Source organism: Orcinus orca, chromosome 9 (assembly GCF_937001465.1).
Source record: "Orcinus orca chromosome 9, mOrcOrc1.1, whole genome shotgun sequence".
NCBI lineage: Eukaryota > Metazoa > Chordata > Mammalia > Artiodactyla > Delphinidae > Orcinus > Orcinus orca.
This window is the reverse complement of record NC_064567.1, coordinates 78,968,037-78,984,963: the sequence shown is the minus strand read 5'-3', so window position 1 is coordinate 78,984,963 and position 16,927 is coordinate 78,968,037. Positions and strand designations below refer to the sequence as shown.

The 16,927-nt window shown below is 34.6% G+C and overlaps 1 protein-coding gene across 1 annotated transcript in view; it reads right to left on the bottom strand.

Moving 5' to 3' along the window:
- Positions 1-16,927, bottom strand: part of SEMA3A (semaphorin 3A) — a 232,946-nt gene that overhangs the window by 13,015 nt on the left and 203,004 nt on the right. Inside the window, exons 13-15 of the mRNA XM_004263415.3 lie at positions 10,318-10,359; positions 5,944-6,101; positions 3,292-3,359 (exon numbers count right to left, since the gene is read on the bottom strand). Of these exons, the coding sequence (XP_004263463.1) occupies positions 3,292-3,359; positions 5,944-6,101; positions 10,318-10,359 (268 nt within the window). The remainder of the gene's footprint in view (positions 1-3,291; positions 3,360-5,943; positions 6,102-10,317; positions 10,360-16,927) is intronic.

Sequence of the window (16,927 nt, the reverse complement as noted above, 5' to 3'; positions counted from 1 at the left end):
GACATAAAATATTTCAAAGATGCAAAAATCTAAGATGTTAATTTTCAAAAATTGTTACTTCTGGTATAGCTTTCTCCTTTCTGGACATGTAGATCATAATACAGCTCGTTTAGTAAAGAAGGAAGAATGAGAGGTAGTTTAAAGGTACATTGACTCAACCACTTATGCTCTTGAATGCAAAGTCAGACAAGCTCCAATTCTGTGCACAACAGTTATGTTAGGAAAGGGAACATACTGGAGGTTTCTCGTTAGCATTGTGTACGAGTGAATGGGAAAACAAGAAGATCTGCTAGCAGATATATTTAGGGTTTTGTACTGAAATTTCCCAAGGCAAAAGGCTACCAGTGATGGGGGAGAGTGTGCTGGACCAAGGGGAAGTGGAGCTGGATTCTTCTGTTTCACCCGGTCCAGCTCACCATTAGTGCTGCCTTTACAAGAGAGCGAACAGAGCACTGAGTAAGTGTTAAAGGTTTCATCGAGAGTGAAATGTCTTCCACCTTAATTCTGAGTTATTTTATACAGTCCCTCTATTAAAACCTCAGGAGATGTAAAATATAGAGTTTTACCCAATATGTTTACCATTACAGCTGGTACTGATGGTCCTGAAGTGTATAATTGGCTTCAGGTTGCTTAGCAGTTTCTGTGAAAACAGCTCATATCTTTATATGTTTCCATATGAGCACATATATTTTATTCAATGTGAGATGGGACATTAGCAAGGTAACATACATGATTTAATAGGGCTGAGCTCTGGATTTCTGCCCATTTTACTGTCAAAGATTGACATCACCTATTCCAAGATAATTCACTGATTCCTAATGGTAAGACTCAGTCTGACCACATGGGAATGCCTGACTTAGTTTCCAAACATTTGAAATTTACTGTAATCTATGGTGTATATTTTTTATGTTTGGTCAATTAGCAAGACAAGCAGACAAGGAATAAAGAGGCCTTCAAAAAAGGAATGTTTTTACTACTGCAGAGCTTCTTGAACTATTTTACCATTTCCTCCCATATATCACAAGCATCTACTTGGGGTTGTTTTTATATACACACACAGACTCAGTAACATTGAAACACAGAAATTATTTTTCCTCCCTACAGTATTCATTCCAACTGAAGAATCAGGAGAAAAAAGTTATTCACATTCATTTTACTTTCTACAGCTAAGCAATTCTATATTCCCAAAGTTTATAGGGTTGCACCACTCTAATTTCAGCAAAACATAACTTTAAAATCTGAAGCACTCTCCAAAGCCCATTCATTCAACTGTTAATAATATTTATTTATCCACAGCCTCACTTTAAAAAAAAGTATGACTTCGGTCAACTTTTCCTTGTATATATGTACACTCATAATTCCAGCATATATATCACTTTGAAAAAACACTAACTGGGTCTATGAAGGGACTGATTGCTAAAAAAAATGGATGTATTAATAAGATATATATATATATATATATATATATATTTCTCTAGCGATCTTCAAAACATAGCACAGTATCCTACATAAAGTGGTTTGCAACTATAATTTATTAGTTAATTGGTTTATGATATTTCTTAAAGATTCTACTTCTGAATACAATGGTATTAATAACAATGTATGACAAATCATTTTCACAATAAATAACGGATGCTATTGAGATCAAATCTCTATTGAGAAACAAAAGTATGTAAGTATTATGCTATAGCTTGAAATATTTAGATAATTCATTCAACAAATATTTATTAAATATCTACAATATTCACAATATTGCATCTGTTACAGAGATAGAAAAGAGATAAAAAAGTGAGCAAAATAGCAAGGTCCATATTGACATGGAGATTAAATCTGATTGGAAATGAGCTCTACTTACATCATCTTGTTTCTTTTACTTCTAGTTAGTTATCATTAGCCTCTCTATATCTAAGCAAATATACTCTTTAATAAAAGGAATATTTCATAATGCTGTATTGTTGAAAAGCTGCTGATCATAATTCAATATTTCTACATGAAATAAATGGAAAACTAGTGGATATTTTGTTGTCCAATTGAAATATGCCATCCGAAAAATTAAATGAGGATGTGTCAACAATGCACTAAATCCGTATAAAGACAAAAACTTATATGCTCCAATCTAGTGGTATTTTTTTTCATAATGAGAGCGATAACAGACAGGAAAACAAATAACAGATAAGGAAATTTTGCAAGCAAAATGAATTCAAAATATAGGCCCAATTTGTGGCTACCTGTCTCCTGGTATTGGCATCCCCCAAACAACCGTGTGGACATTCATGAATCACATACCAGTACATGTAGGATACACACAGGGACTTTCAGAAAGTCAACTAGGTTTTGGAATGTTGCTGGGTGCTATTCGTACAGTGTGTTTTCTTTCTTAACATTCATGAACCATGAATGTTCTACACACAGAATTAGTAAATCAAATCCAAGTAAATGATAAAAAATAGTATACCTGCTTTTAAGATTAATGTAAAACGCACCAAAAAAGTTAAGGGATAATTACGTTCAATTACATGTAAAATGTTTACATTTGATATTTTAGCCATTTTTAACTGAGCTGCTCGTTAGCAGTGATGTCATTGCTGAGTTTTCCCAGCAGGGGGAAGCATAGCCTAATTATTGTTTTTGTAAAGGGTTGAAGTGGGGGTGGGGGGGGATGAGCTATACTACCATTTTAATGCGTTTTAAATGAAGATTGGTTGATATTTCATCATTAAATAAGCAACTTGACATTAAATAGGCCTTGACATCATTTAGGAAACATAAAATGAACTTGGTCCAAAATCCCCAGTTCAAGGGACTATCCTACTAAATCAGAGTGAAGACATCCAAACCATCTTCTACTTGAGTAGGATACCCAGTAATAATATACTGGGTCTATATTACGAGTATATTAATGAGTAATTTGCACGGCTTATTTTAAGACTACACTTTCTTCTCTGATATATTTAAATGAATATATTTGCTGCCTACTACTCTCTGGTTGCTACCACATACAAAGCGTGTGCTTAAACTTGACTCCTTTTGGTTAACATGAGAAAATTGAGCATTAAGTCTCGTAAGGGTCTAACATCCTGAATTTATCATACCTACAATAATAAAACATAATTCAGTGCTTTGTGTTCATTGGAATTTTCTTTCTACAAGATTTTCTTTCTCTTCAGTTGCACTTCTCTAAGTATTCTGGCAGAGGTGTATAACGTGTATGCATGTGTGCGTATACGCATTATTGCTTATGGTTTTACCCTGGTGTTAGCAAGTTGAAAGATTAAAAATGCTATAACTTACCATGGTGTTGTAAGTCTGAACAGTGAGTCAGCGGATCTCCATTTCTTATATCTTGTCGTCTTGTGCGTCTAAAACAATTATATTTAAAAATTATTACTGTATCTCTATTCCCTCTTCGGAATTTGTCATAAGAACTGAGAAGAGTCAAAGACCCTGGAAGTTTATCAGAGGAGATGCATCTACATCTGCCTAAAAGATTTTTTAAAAGTAGCTCATTATACCTATAACAGTAGTCTGCAAGATGATCAAAATGGAAAATAGTATATAAATGTACTAACAATGAACAAAAAGTTTTTCAAAGTATTGATAACAGAAAATTCATGGTTTCTTTTTGCTACTGAATGTCAGTCAGTAAGTATCTAACATCTAGAAAATCTAAAATTCTTAATATCTTAAATTCTGAGGAAAAAGCACAAAATATAGAAGAGCAACCCATTTATTCAATGAATAGAATTAAACTTTTTTTCCTAATCTCTAATGAGGGAGTAAGCCTGAAAATTAAAACTCACATGAATGTTCTCTTTCTCTTAATACTTACACATAATTCCTTAAATAGACTTTTGTTAAATTATACTATTAAGACTATGAATTCTACTTGTAAGTTCATCTTTAATTTTTCTTTTTGGTTGCTATACCAACTTTTTTTTATAAAACATTTCTTTTATGATTACATGGTTTTGATTGCAAACCAATTTACCTGCGAAGTGAAAAAAAGGACAAAAACAACAACAAATACCGTGGAGCAAGGCTCCTCCTTTTATCAGAGGAAGGTGAGAGAGGAGACAAACTTACCTCTAAAAGAAAAGCTAAATTTGCTATAGAACTCAAAATTAATTTCTCCTGCATTCTACTGCTCAGATCATGTTACTTACAGTGCATTCTGGGAGTCCTCTCTCTACACTTGGCTACTGGTTGACTGGGAGGAAGGAGGTTGGCTCCAGCCGTTGTGGTGCCAACTAGATGTGTAGTTGGAGTAGAAGGCTAAAACTGGAGATTGGCTCTGTGTGACTGACTCGAAAAGACTGGGGACACTTGCCCATCTGTTTTCTGCATCTATTTTAATGGGTATTGTCTTGCTGCAAAGTTAGTTACCATCCTTGAAAAGAGCTCTCACAAAGGCCACTGAGAATTGCAAACATGGAATTTGTTACTGTATTCATAAATTTAGAAGTCCCAGGTATTTATAGATTTCTATTTGTAGAATTGGTGAGACTATCAAACAGATGTTGCACATTTCAAAATTGAGCCAACAAGGGAACTTGTGAAACATGAACCACAAAGCATTTGGGAAGGCGTTTTTTATTGCCATTGAAGTTTTTGAAAAATGCCGTCACAAAGAATATATAAATTGTGAGGCCTCTAAACATCCTTTTCAAAGACACATGAAATTGGATTAAGTAAAATCTGCAAGGCACAACAAAAATGTGTTAATGATAATTCCTTCAATCTTGGATTCTAGGTATGCAATAAACACATTTCAAATGTATAATAACATCCAGCTTTTTAACTTATTATAGATGTAGTTATGATCTTATTTTTATCTTCTTTCTCATTAATAAAAGCTTTAAATTCAAATGGATTATTACTAATTAGGCAATGTTATACATTTTCACATGGAAAGGAAATAATACCCATTTTTAGTTCAAACATGAATTTCACACTTTCAAGCAACATTAAAAGCCCTTTAGAGCTAACTGATTTTAAGAAGCATAAAACCTTATTCTTAATTAATTTAATTGCTGTGAAAACAGCATATTCCTATTTATTAAATTATCCATGGTTTCTTTGATCAATAACACATTACCTCCACACTAAGTTCTTGTTTTAAATTTAAACTTCCAACAAAGTCAATACATATATGAAAGTAATACTAACATGTTGTCTAAATTCTGAATATTGAAGGCTTAAGAAAATTGCATATTTATTAAGTGGAATAATAATTTAATATTTAATATTTATTATTTAATATTATTAACAAGGTAACTGTGTTTTAATCCATATGGACTGACTATATGAAAGATTTAAGTTGTAGATGATTTAACACTACAGTCAATATTATCTAGTGTGTAATCAAAATATTTAAGTAGATATTAGGGTTATTTCTTTTCCCTAATATTTTTCCAAAACCTTTAAAATGATCCAAATGTTGTAGAACACATCTCATTAGCAATGAAAAAAGCCACGTTCTTACCTTCTTGTAAAACATTAGCTAAGATAAAAAAACAAATTTTACTGCTCCTATAATGCATTGGCTTAATAATGTTAATTTCTATTAAAGATTTCAATATGTTCATGTGCATACTGTTAATCTTTAGGTTTATATTAGCAAGTATTGTATATTACTTCATCTACTATTGCTTGTTTCTAAAATACTGGTGAATATCAAGGGGCAAAGGTAGCCTTAAGTGAGTAGTAGAGAATACGTTGAAATGACTATTTTGTCAAATTAAGAAAGTGTTTTTGTTTTTTAAAACAAAAGTAAACCAAGCTTGTGTACAACGTTTAGGAGGTGTCTAAGAGTTCCCTGAAGTATAACACCTCATTTTATTCATCAGAAAAAAGATGATGTATTTATATGAAGAAGTTGTTCCAAAAATGGAATCAGATAAGATAAATACGAAACACTGTGTTTATTTCTAATATTCCTCCTACCTCTTTGCAGTAGGAAAATAGCGAGAGCATGAAGAGCCATCCCAGGCACAGTAAGGGTCTCGGGCAAGGCAGCACTCTGCACAGGCTTTCCCGTAAATGTCACATCTGTGTAAAGGGAGCTGTGTGACTCCCACAGTAGAGCCGATATATAGTTGTTGCTGTGGAAAGAGTTTACTGTTATGACAAAATCTACCTTGTTTTTCAAATCTATTTTTTTCATAAAAACAACAACAAAAAAAGGTTCCAGCTTAGCAAAGATGCATTTATATTTGTGGGTTTAAAAACATTCCATTATTGGTAGTTTCTTCAAAGGCCTGGCAGCAAATGTGACCATTTAAAATAGAGCAAGACCAAAATCTAAATAGTTGACTGAAACAGGTATATTTTATAAGTGTAAAACCAAGGGAAGATAAAGGAAGACAGCAATAGTTATATGTCAATTAAATCTCATAAAAATAAAAAATTTTAGACAGTAAGACACTGAGCAATGTAAAGTTCAAACCTTCAGTTTTTGCTCTTAGGTTGCTTTTTTAATTTCTACTGTTTATAATTTTGATTAATCAGATTATCTACATTGTCATGTATTCTGATTGGTCTTGAGGCAGGGATCTTTTGCTTTTGACTCTTGGGTGCCCTACTGAATTGCCTGTAATGCAGTCTGCCCTCCTATAAGAAGGGAAAGGGTGAAGTTTTGGCACTTGCATTGGTAAGAAGTTTTGCTCAACGCTAAATGTCTTGCCTTTGCACTACCTCCAGGAAGATTACTTTAAACAAAAGTACTCAATTACTTCTCATTCGAAAGATCTCAGGGGAATCAAGTACACTCTGGCTGGTACCATGGACTTGAACAAAAAACTCAGGTGTTGTGGGAAAAAGTGGGGTATTGGGCATCAACATACCTGGATCCTAGGTCTTGCCTGACATTAACTGTCTTGTGATCTTGGGCCTTTCACATAATTTTTCTAAGACTTAACTTCCTTATTCATAAAATGAGCATGTTTAACTAGATCTTTAAAGTATGCATCTAGATAAAACGTCTATGCTGCCACTATCTTCAGTGAATTTGAAATTATCAAAGGAGCCAGAATTGGGGGGAAAAAAGCTTTCTAACAGTAACTACTTCAGGATTTCAATACAAGTTAAAAAATACCTTTAACAAAGTTGAACCAATGTAGCATACCAGTTGCAAATTTATGTAAATACAAAATGACACACAAATAAGACTGTTTTGTGACTTTTCTACATTTTACTGTAATTGGTGTCATAGCTCCCTTTCTTGCTTTAGATGATTGAATAATTATAATAAAACATTAAATAAAAGTTGTGAAAATACTGAAACATGACAGTACATATGAAAAAGACCTCAAAAGTGTATTTTAATTTTCCACTATATAAATGAAAATAAGTTACAGAAAAGCCAGTCTCTGAACCATGGTGTGCTCTTTTACTATAACAAATTGTTTAACAGTCAGCAATGGATATAATTAAAACTGCTTTTCCAAAAGGCTCTCAAAGATGGGACTACATATGTAAATAGATATGTTTAAATGAAGATATAAGTAACTATTAGAATCTATGAAATTATTGAGGGTATAAGGAGTACCTTTAGAAAATAATTATATGCTGAAAGCTAACCAACTTACTTATATCTTAATATAAGAAAGGGAAAAAAAGGGGTAAGAAATAATACAATAAAAACTAAATTATTATGGAGGCAGATATACTGATTGCTTATTCCATTTCAGTAAGTGAAGAATATTTATAGTACATGAACATAGTATAGTATATAGAATATGGAATATATTACAGGAAATCAACTTCTTACTATATTCACCTTGTATTATTATATTGAAAGATGCTACAAACCATGGCAAATTAAGAAATGGTAGTTAAAGTCTCTGGGAGGAAAAGATGAAGTATTATTAAGTTTTTTGGTTGAGAGAAAATTATATTGATTTGTACCGCTCTTAAAGCATCTATAGAACCTGTATGTGATAACAGTTGATCATAATTTGAAAAATATTAACAGGGAACTTAACTAATGGAAAGAAATTCTTTTTTTCCCCTCCTATTCTTTCTCTCTTCCAAAAGCACCTTTAAAAAAAAAAACTTAGATTGTATTGAAGGCAAGCAATCTCAATATGATAAAAAATGAAACAAATATAATGTTTAAACAACAATTAAACTAGTTAAAATGGGGTAGTAGTTTCTAGAAGCATGGTTGGCATTGGTGAATACAGACATGCCAAACCATATACTGTGGTCATAACTATTTAAAAAGCTACTGACTAAGTTGGTTATACCTAAGAAAAAGATTTCTATGTTTGGCCAATAACTTTTAAGAAGCATGAATGAAATTCATACTTATAGATTTCTGTAAGAATATGGCATTGAGTAGTAAAGGAGTTGTTATCCAAATGATAATATCTAAACCTGTCAGATTCCTTTAGGAGAAAATCAGAGAAATAATACATGAGAAGAATATGAAACCAAAAATATGGCAACTGAAATTATTATAATGAAAACCTAAAGTGTGATAAAATGCCCCAAATTAAATACAGTTCAATGTAGTTTATATTTAACGATTATTCTGCAGTACTATTAATGATTTTCACAATGAATTATGCTATTTAAATGAAATATGGGGGACGCTTGCAGGCACCACTGAGCATAATCCAGTCACCAGCAAATAACCTGACGTGCTTTTTCTGCCCAATTTAACATCACCACAGGCTTTCTCACTAACCTCCTTAACAAGTTGTGGTTCATAGCAGGAGATGAGCCCATTTAACCAGAAAATTAGTTGCAACACTGCTTCTCCCTCATGAAACTACTGCCTCAGTTTTAAAATTTCCATGAGCATAAATGAAATTGAGTCACATCTGAATGAAATCAAACTCCAGTCACATCTGAATGGAAATGAAACTCCATCTGATGTTGTGAAAATTTTCCAGTAATGGAAAATGAAGGCTAGGGACACTTTCTTCTAACATAGTATTTTAGGTTGATAAATTGTTTGTATTTGTTTTTTGGTGAAATGTGTTACATTTAATAGGCAATTCTTAAGGTAGATTTAAACACGTTAAAACAGAAAGAAATGTTTTACAAAACTAGATGCAATGTAATTAACGTTGACAAAGAAGTCTAGCAGAAAATAAATAATTCAAAAAATCATTACAGGAAAGAATATCCTGGTCTAGCTACTATCCTGGAAATCCCCGGATTTCCTTGCCAACATTTGACAATTTTTAGATCACAAGAACAGGTGAACACACACTTACGAAGTGTAAGATGACAGTATCAGGTCAATAATATCTGCACTCTGGATTTCTCTAAATAACTTGGAGATTATCAATCTATTTTGATATGAATGTGTGGAAAGGATATATACTGAGTTTCAGTGGCACAGTATTTTAGCATCCTGTATGAGGAATAATGTATGGTCAGAGATACAACATGTAAACAGTTAAGAAATAAGATTCACCAAATCATTCTCAGATTCAATAATTTGTATATAAGTTTTCATACAAAACTTGTATGTAAGTTTACAGTGAGTAAAGGGCTCCCTACTCCTTCCTGGCTTTTTCTTCTAGGTTATTTAATAATTAATTTCAACTCAGGATCCAAGCCATTTTTTTCTTTTTAGTTACCTTTGATATACTGGATAGAAAGGCTAGGTAACATTTATGTGGAAAAGGTAATTCATTAGAAGTAAAAATTATATTTGTTTTGCCCATATCATTTAGCATTTAGAAGTCATTTGTGTTTCTTAAGAGTCTTGCCAAAGCATTCATTCAACGTGAATGAAAAGACTTAATTTAACACGCTGCCCTTAACCTTTGAATCCATGGAGTTTAATAACATCATTTGGCAGCGACCATTTTGCTGCTTCCCTTTTATATTTAGCCAAACTAAATGTTTTCTCTAGCACACAATACTACTGAAAAAGTAAAATTAACTTTTAAGTAAAAATCCTCCAAAAATATATAGTCCAGTGCATAATTTTATTACCCTATATAATGTATTCTGTTTATACATACAAATTAAATTATAAATTTATTTATATTCTGAAATATTCACCAATGTTATTTTAAAGGACAGACAGATGAAAATAATTACTGAGTAAATTATATTATAATGACCAAAAAAGAAATGCTATAAATGAAAATTTACAACAAATAGTGATCTATTTATAGGACATATATGAGACTGGTCAAAAGCACGAGGGCAATGAAAATTATCTTTAGTTTCCTACTAGTTATTGTAAGAATTTTTTCTCTTGTTTTTTGAACAATTGTTAATAAATCCATAAAATCTGATGGAACATATTTATCTATTTGAAACATAAAATTAACAAAATATAGAATATAGTACCTGCTTAGTGGAAAGCTCCATTGCTGAAATAGCAGTTGGTTCCTAAAGAAGAAAAACAAAATGTGAATTGCTTAGTCAATTAGAAAAGTCATAAAATACCAACATAAATTTCCAGAAAGATAACTTCAGTGCCTGTAAGAAGCACTATAACTGGGAAATAAGACATGTAAAAGAAATTGCATAGACAAGTGTTCTATGTATGGAGCAGACAATAAGTGCATCCTCCAGTTAACGACCATCAGGAACATACCCATGAATCAGGTTGGGTTTATTGCCCACTGTTCATGGGAAGCTCAGTAAGAGAGGGATGGAAAGGACTTATACGTTTTGGGCTTGTGTTAGGTAACTTAAGGAAGGGTTCCAGGAAGTAGGGCTTTGCTTTGCATTGGATGCTGTCAAAAAGCAGAGGTAATTCTATGATTAGGTATCTTCATAAGTCTTATTTAGGAGGGAAAAACAGAGTGAAGCTAAAGTAGCGATAGGTAAAGTAGCAATCACTCACTAGGGCAGAGTAGGGAGATATCTGGTCATTTTTATGGTTTGGACAACGTTTACGTTCTTTTCTGTGTTTAGATATTCAGACATGATTACAGAATGGTCTTGCCTTTTTTTTTTTTTTTGATTCATAATGGTCTGAGAATGGCCCCATCTGATGTTGGGGATCTGTGAAAATTTGTATGTTCAACTGGAGAACACCAAGACCATGGCATACGTGAGACTAACAGGCCAGCTCCTAATAGAGCCAAGGATGAGCTGAGAGTACTAAGCTGGTTTCCAGCTGTCAAGAACTGTGAGAGCTCAGCTGGGATGAGATAATTTATTATTAAAATGACTAAGACGCAAAGACCTACACTTCAGGTCTCTGCTGGAGAACATAATCTCTTTCATTTCTATCAACTGGCTAATCTAAAGCAGTCATGACTAGGGAAGTAATCACCAATACACTTTGCTAAAGTGTTCTGCTAAAGCTTATCATAAACCTATGTATGCTGCATAAATAAAGACTGTTCTTTGAATAACTTAGACCACCAAAAGGCTATTCACCTGAATGTATTCGCTTATACTCTTAGATTCACTTTCATTTAACTGTGCTCCATCCTATGTCTCATCAATGACAAACACAACTCTAAGAAGAGATGGCTGGGCGGTTTCAGAGACAGCTGATGACAAAGAGGCTTAGGTGGGAAGAACAAAATCCTGAAAGGTCTCTCTGTGTAGGTGACTGAAGTTAAGCCCTGAAGAAAGGGTAAAGAGTTGCACTCTGGGGTCAAATGTATGGGTTCAAATAGTAGTAACACAAACTTGGCCAGAAGTGTGATACTAGGTGTGGTATAGAATCTCGAATTTAGTTTTCTCATCTGAAAAATGAATACAATGGTACCTTCCTCATAGGACTGCTAAGACAATTAAATGAATTAATAAATATAAAATACTTTACAAATTTGCTCATCACATAGTGTTTATTCAAATCTCTCCTCTTTCAAACGCACAACATACACACTCCACACATGTGCACACAGACACACTCCCATATCCTTTCCTTGCTTTAGTTTTTCTCTTGAGTGCTTATCACTATCTAGAAATACATATATATGACATTTATGCATATATATGATTTATATATGACATTTATCTTGAGTCATATAGGTATAGGACGTGAGTTTCCTCCGATAGCTCAAAGCTCTTATCTGAAGGTAGGGAGTAAGAGTAAGGAACTAAGGATTGAGAGGAGGGAGGAAAAGTCAATAAAAAGTAGGTCATGTAAGTACCACTGAGACAAAATCTGAGGATAGTAGACAATGACTCTCAAAACTATCCACTGAGGCTTGTACCAAGAAAAGTTTTTGATATATATATATATAAATATGGAAATATTCCATTACTCTTTGGATGCCCACAGGGTTGTTAAATCTCCCACACCCTCAGTTGTGACTCTTGCTTGCCCTTTTGTCTGTCAGGGAAGTGCTGGGGCAAAAACTGAAAGACACACAGTGGGAATTAGAGGTGAGGTTGACAGGATATGAGGACAGCAGCAGAGGCATCTCACGTTTTCTTTTTTTTTTTTGAATTTATGAATTTTATTTTTTTATACAGCAGACTCTTATTAGTCATCCATTTTATACACATCAGTGTATACATGTCAATCCCAATCGCCCAATTCATCACACCCCCCCAACCCCCCGCTGCTTTCCCCCCTTGGTGTCCACACGTTTGTCCTCTACGTCTCTGTCTCAATTTCTGCCCTGCAATCCAGTTCATCTGTACCATTTTTCTACATTCCACATGTATGCGATAATATACAATATTTGTTTTTCTCTTTCTGACTTACTTCACTCTGTATGACACTTTCTAGATTCATCCACGTCTCTACAAATGATCCAATTTCATTCCTTTTTATGGCCGAGTAATATTCCATCGTATATATGTACCACATCTTCTTTATCCATTCATCTGTCGATGGGCATTTAGGTTGCTTCCATGACCTGGCTATTGCAAACAGTGCTGCAATGAACGTTGGGGTGCATGTGTCTTTTTGAATTATGGTTTTCTCTGGGTATATGCCCAGTAGTGGGATGGCTGGGTCATATGGTAGTTCTACTTTTAGTTTTTTAAGGAGCCTCCATACAATTCTCCATAGTGGCTGCATCAATTTACATTTGATCAACAGTGCAAGAGGGTTCCCTTTTCTCCAAACCCTCTCCAGCATTTGTTGTTTGTAGATTTTTTGATGATGGCCATTCTAACTGGTGTGAGGTGATACCTCATTGTAGTTTTGATTTACATTTCTCTAGTAATTAGTAGTTGAGCAGCTTTTCATGTGCTTCTTGGCCATCTGTATGTCTTCTTTGGAGAAATGTCTATTAAGGTCTTCTGCCCATTTTTGGATTCGGTTGTTTGTGTTTTTAATATTAAACGGCATGAGCTGTTTATATATTTTGGAGATTAACCCTTTGTCTGTTTATTCATTTGCAAATAATTTCTCCCATTCTGAGGGTTGTCTTTTCATCTTGTTTATGGTTTCCTTTGCTGTGCAAAAGCTTTGAAGTTTCATTAGGTCCCATTTGTTTATTTTTGTTCTTATTTCCATTACTCTAGCAGGTGGATCAAAAAAGATCTTGCTGTGATTTATGTCGAAGAATGTTCTTCCTATGTTTTCCTCTAAGAGTTCTATAGTATCCGGTCTTACATTTAGGTCTCTAATCCATCTTGAGTTTATTTTTGTGTATGGTGTTAGGGAGTGTCCCAATTTCATTCTTTTACATGTAGCTGTCCAGTTTTCCCAGCACCACTTATTGAAGAGACTGTCTTTTCTCCATTGTATATTGCTGCCTCCTTTGTCATAGATTAGTTGACCATAGGTGTGTGGGTTTATCTCTGGGCTTTCTATCCTGTTCATTGATCTATATTTCTGTTTCTGTGCCACTACCATGTTGTCTTTTGATTACTGTAGCTTTGTAGTCTAGTCTGAAGTCAGGGAGCCTGATTCCTCCAGCACCATTTTTTTCCCTCAAGACTGCTTTGGCTATTTGGGGTCTTTTGTGTCTCCATACAAATTTTAAGAGTTTTTGTTCTGGTTCTGTAAAACATACCATTGGTAATTTGATAGGAATTGCACTGAATCTGTAGACTGCTTTGGGTAGTATAGTCATCTCCACAATATTGATTCTTCCAATCCCAGAACACGGTATATCTCTCCATCTGTTGGTATCATCCTTAATTTCTTTCATCAGTGTCTTATAGTTTCTGCATACAGGTCTTTTGTCTCCTTAGGTAAGCTTATTCGTAGGTATTTTATTCTTTTTGTTGCAATGGTAAATGGGAGTGTTTCCTTAATTTCTCTTTCAGATTTTTCAGCATTAGTGTATAGGAATGCAAGAGATTTCTGTGCATTCATTTTGTATCCTGCAACTTTACCAAATTCATTGATTAGCTCTAATAGTTTTCTGGTGGCATCTTTAGGATTCTCTATGTATAGTATCATGTCATCTGCAAACAGTGACAGTTTTACTTCTTCTTTTCCAATTTGTATTCCTTTTATTTCTTTTTCTCCTCTGACTGCCATGGCTAGGACTTCCAAAACTATGTTGCATAATAGTGGTGAGAGTGGACATCCTTGTCTTGTTTCTGATCTTTAGGAAATGATTTCAGTTTTCCACCATTAAGAATGATGTTTGGGGCTTCCCTGGTGGCGCAGTGGTTGAGAGTCCACCTGCCAATGCAGGGGACACGGGTTCATGCCCCGGTCCGGGAAGATCCCACATGTTGCGGAGCGGCTGGGCCCGTGAGCCATGGCCACTGAGCTTGCACGTCCGGAGCCTGTGCTCCGCAACTGGAGAGGCCACAACAGTGAGAGGCCTGCGTACCGCAAAAAAAAAAAAAAAAAAAAGAATGATGTTTGCTGTGGGTTTGTTGTATATGGCCTTTATTATGTTGAGGTAGTTTCCCTCTATGCCCACTTTCTGGAGAGTTTTTATCATAAATGCGTATTGAATTTTGTCAAAAGCTTTTTCTGCATCTGTTGAGATGATCATATGGTTTTTATTCTTCAATTTGTTAATACGGTGTATCACATTGATTGATTTGCGTATACTGAAGAATCCTTGCATCCTTGGGATAAATCCCACTTGATCATGGTGTATGATCCTTTTAATGTGTTGGTGGATTCTGTTTGCTAGTATTTTGTTGAGGATTTCTGCATCTATATTCATGAATGATATTGGTCTGTAATTTTCCTTTGTAGTATCTTTGGTTTTGGTATCAGGGTGATGGTGGCCTCAAGAATGAATTTGGGAGTGTTCCTTCCTTGGGAGTGTGCAATTTTTATTTATTTATTTATTTATTTATTTATTTATGGCTGTGTTTGGTCTTCGTTTCTGTGCATGGGCTTTCTCTAGTTGTGGCGAGTGGGGGCCACTCTTCATCGCGGTGCGCGGGCCTCCCACTATCGCGGCCTCTCTTGTTGTGGAGCACAAGCTCCAGACACGCAGGCTCAGTAGTTGTGGCTCACAGGCCTAGCTGCTCCGTGGCATGTGGGATCTTCCCAGACCAGGGCTCGATCCCGTGTCCCCTGCATTGGCAGGCAGATTCTCAGCCACTGCGCCACCAGGGAAGCCCCCTGTGCAATTTTTTGGAAGAGTATGAGAAGGATGGGTGTTAGCTTTTCTCTAAATGTTTGAAAGAATTCACTTGTGAAGCCATCTAGTTCTGGACTTTTGTTTTTTGGAAGATTTTTAATCATAGTTTCAATTTCATTCCTTGTGATTGGTCTGTTCATATTTTCTATTTCTTCCTGGTTCAGTCTTGGAAGGTTATACCTTTCTAAGAATTTGTCCATTTCTTCCAGGTTGTCCGTTTTAATTGGCATAGAGTTGACTGTAGTAGTCTCTTAGGATGCTTTCTTTTTCTGCCGTGTCCGTTGTAACTTCTTTTTCATTTCTAATATTGACTTGAGTCCTCTCCCTCTTTTTATTGATGAGTCTAATGGTTTATCAATTTTGTTTATCTTCTTAAAGAACCAGCCTTTAGTTTTATTGATCCTTGCTATAGTTTTTTTTTGTTTCTATGCCATTTATTTCTGCTCTGATCTTTATGATTTCTTTCCTTCTGCTAACTTTGGGTTTTGTTTGTTCTTCTTTCTCTAGTTCCTGTAGGTGTTAGGTTAGATTGTTTATTTGAGATGTTTCTTGTTTCTTTAGGTAGGCTTGTATAGACGTCCCTCTTAGAACGCTTTTGCTGCATCCCATACGTTTTGGATCGTTGTGTTTTCACCGTCATTTGTCTCTAGGTATTTTTTGATTTCCTCTTTGATGTCTTCAGTGATCTCTTGGTTATTTAGTAAGGTATTGTTTAGCCTCCATGTGTTTGTGTTTTTTACGTTTTTTCCCCTGTAATTGATTTCTACTCTCATAGTGTTGTGGTCAGAAAAGATGCTTGATAGGATTTCAGTTTTCTTAAACTTACTGTGGCTTGATTTGTGACACAAGATGTGATCTATCCTGGAGAAATTTCCATGTGCACTTCAGGAGAAAGTGTAATCTGTTTTTGGATGGAATGTCCTATAAATATCAATTAAATCTATCTGGTCTATTGTGTCATTTAAAGCTTCTGTTTCTTTATTTTCATTTTTTGGATGATCTGTCCATTGGTGTAAGTGAGTTGTTAAAGTCCCCACTATTACTGTGTTACTGTCAATTTCCTCTCTTATAGCTCTTAGCAGTTACCTTATATATTGAGGTACTCCTATGTTGGGTGCATAGACATTTATAATTGTTATATCTTCTTCTTGGATTGATCCCTTGATCACTATGTAGTGTCCTTCCTTTTCTATTGTAACATTCTTTATTTTAAACTCTATTTTATCTGATATGAGTATTGCTACTCCAGCTTTTATTGATTTCCATTTGCATGGAATATCTTTTTCCATCCGCTCACTTTCAGTCTGAATGTGTCCCTAGGTCTGAAGTGGGTCTCTTGTAGACAGCATATAGATGGGTCTCATTTTTGTATCCATTCAGCAAGGCTGTGTCTTTTGGTTGGAGCATTTAATCCATTCACATTTTAGGTAATTATCTATATGATGTTCCTATTACCATTTTCTTAATTGTTTTGG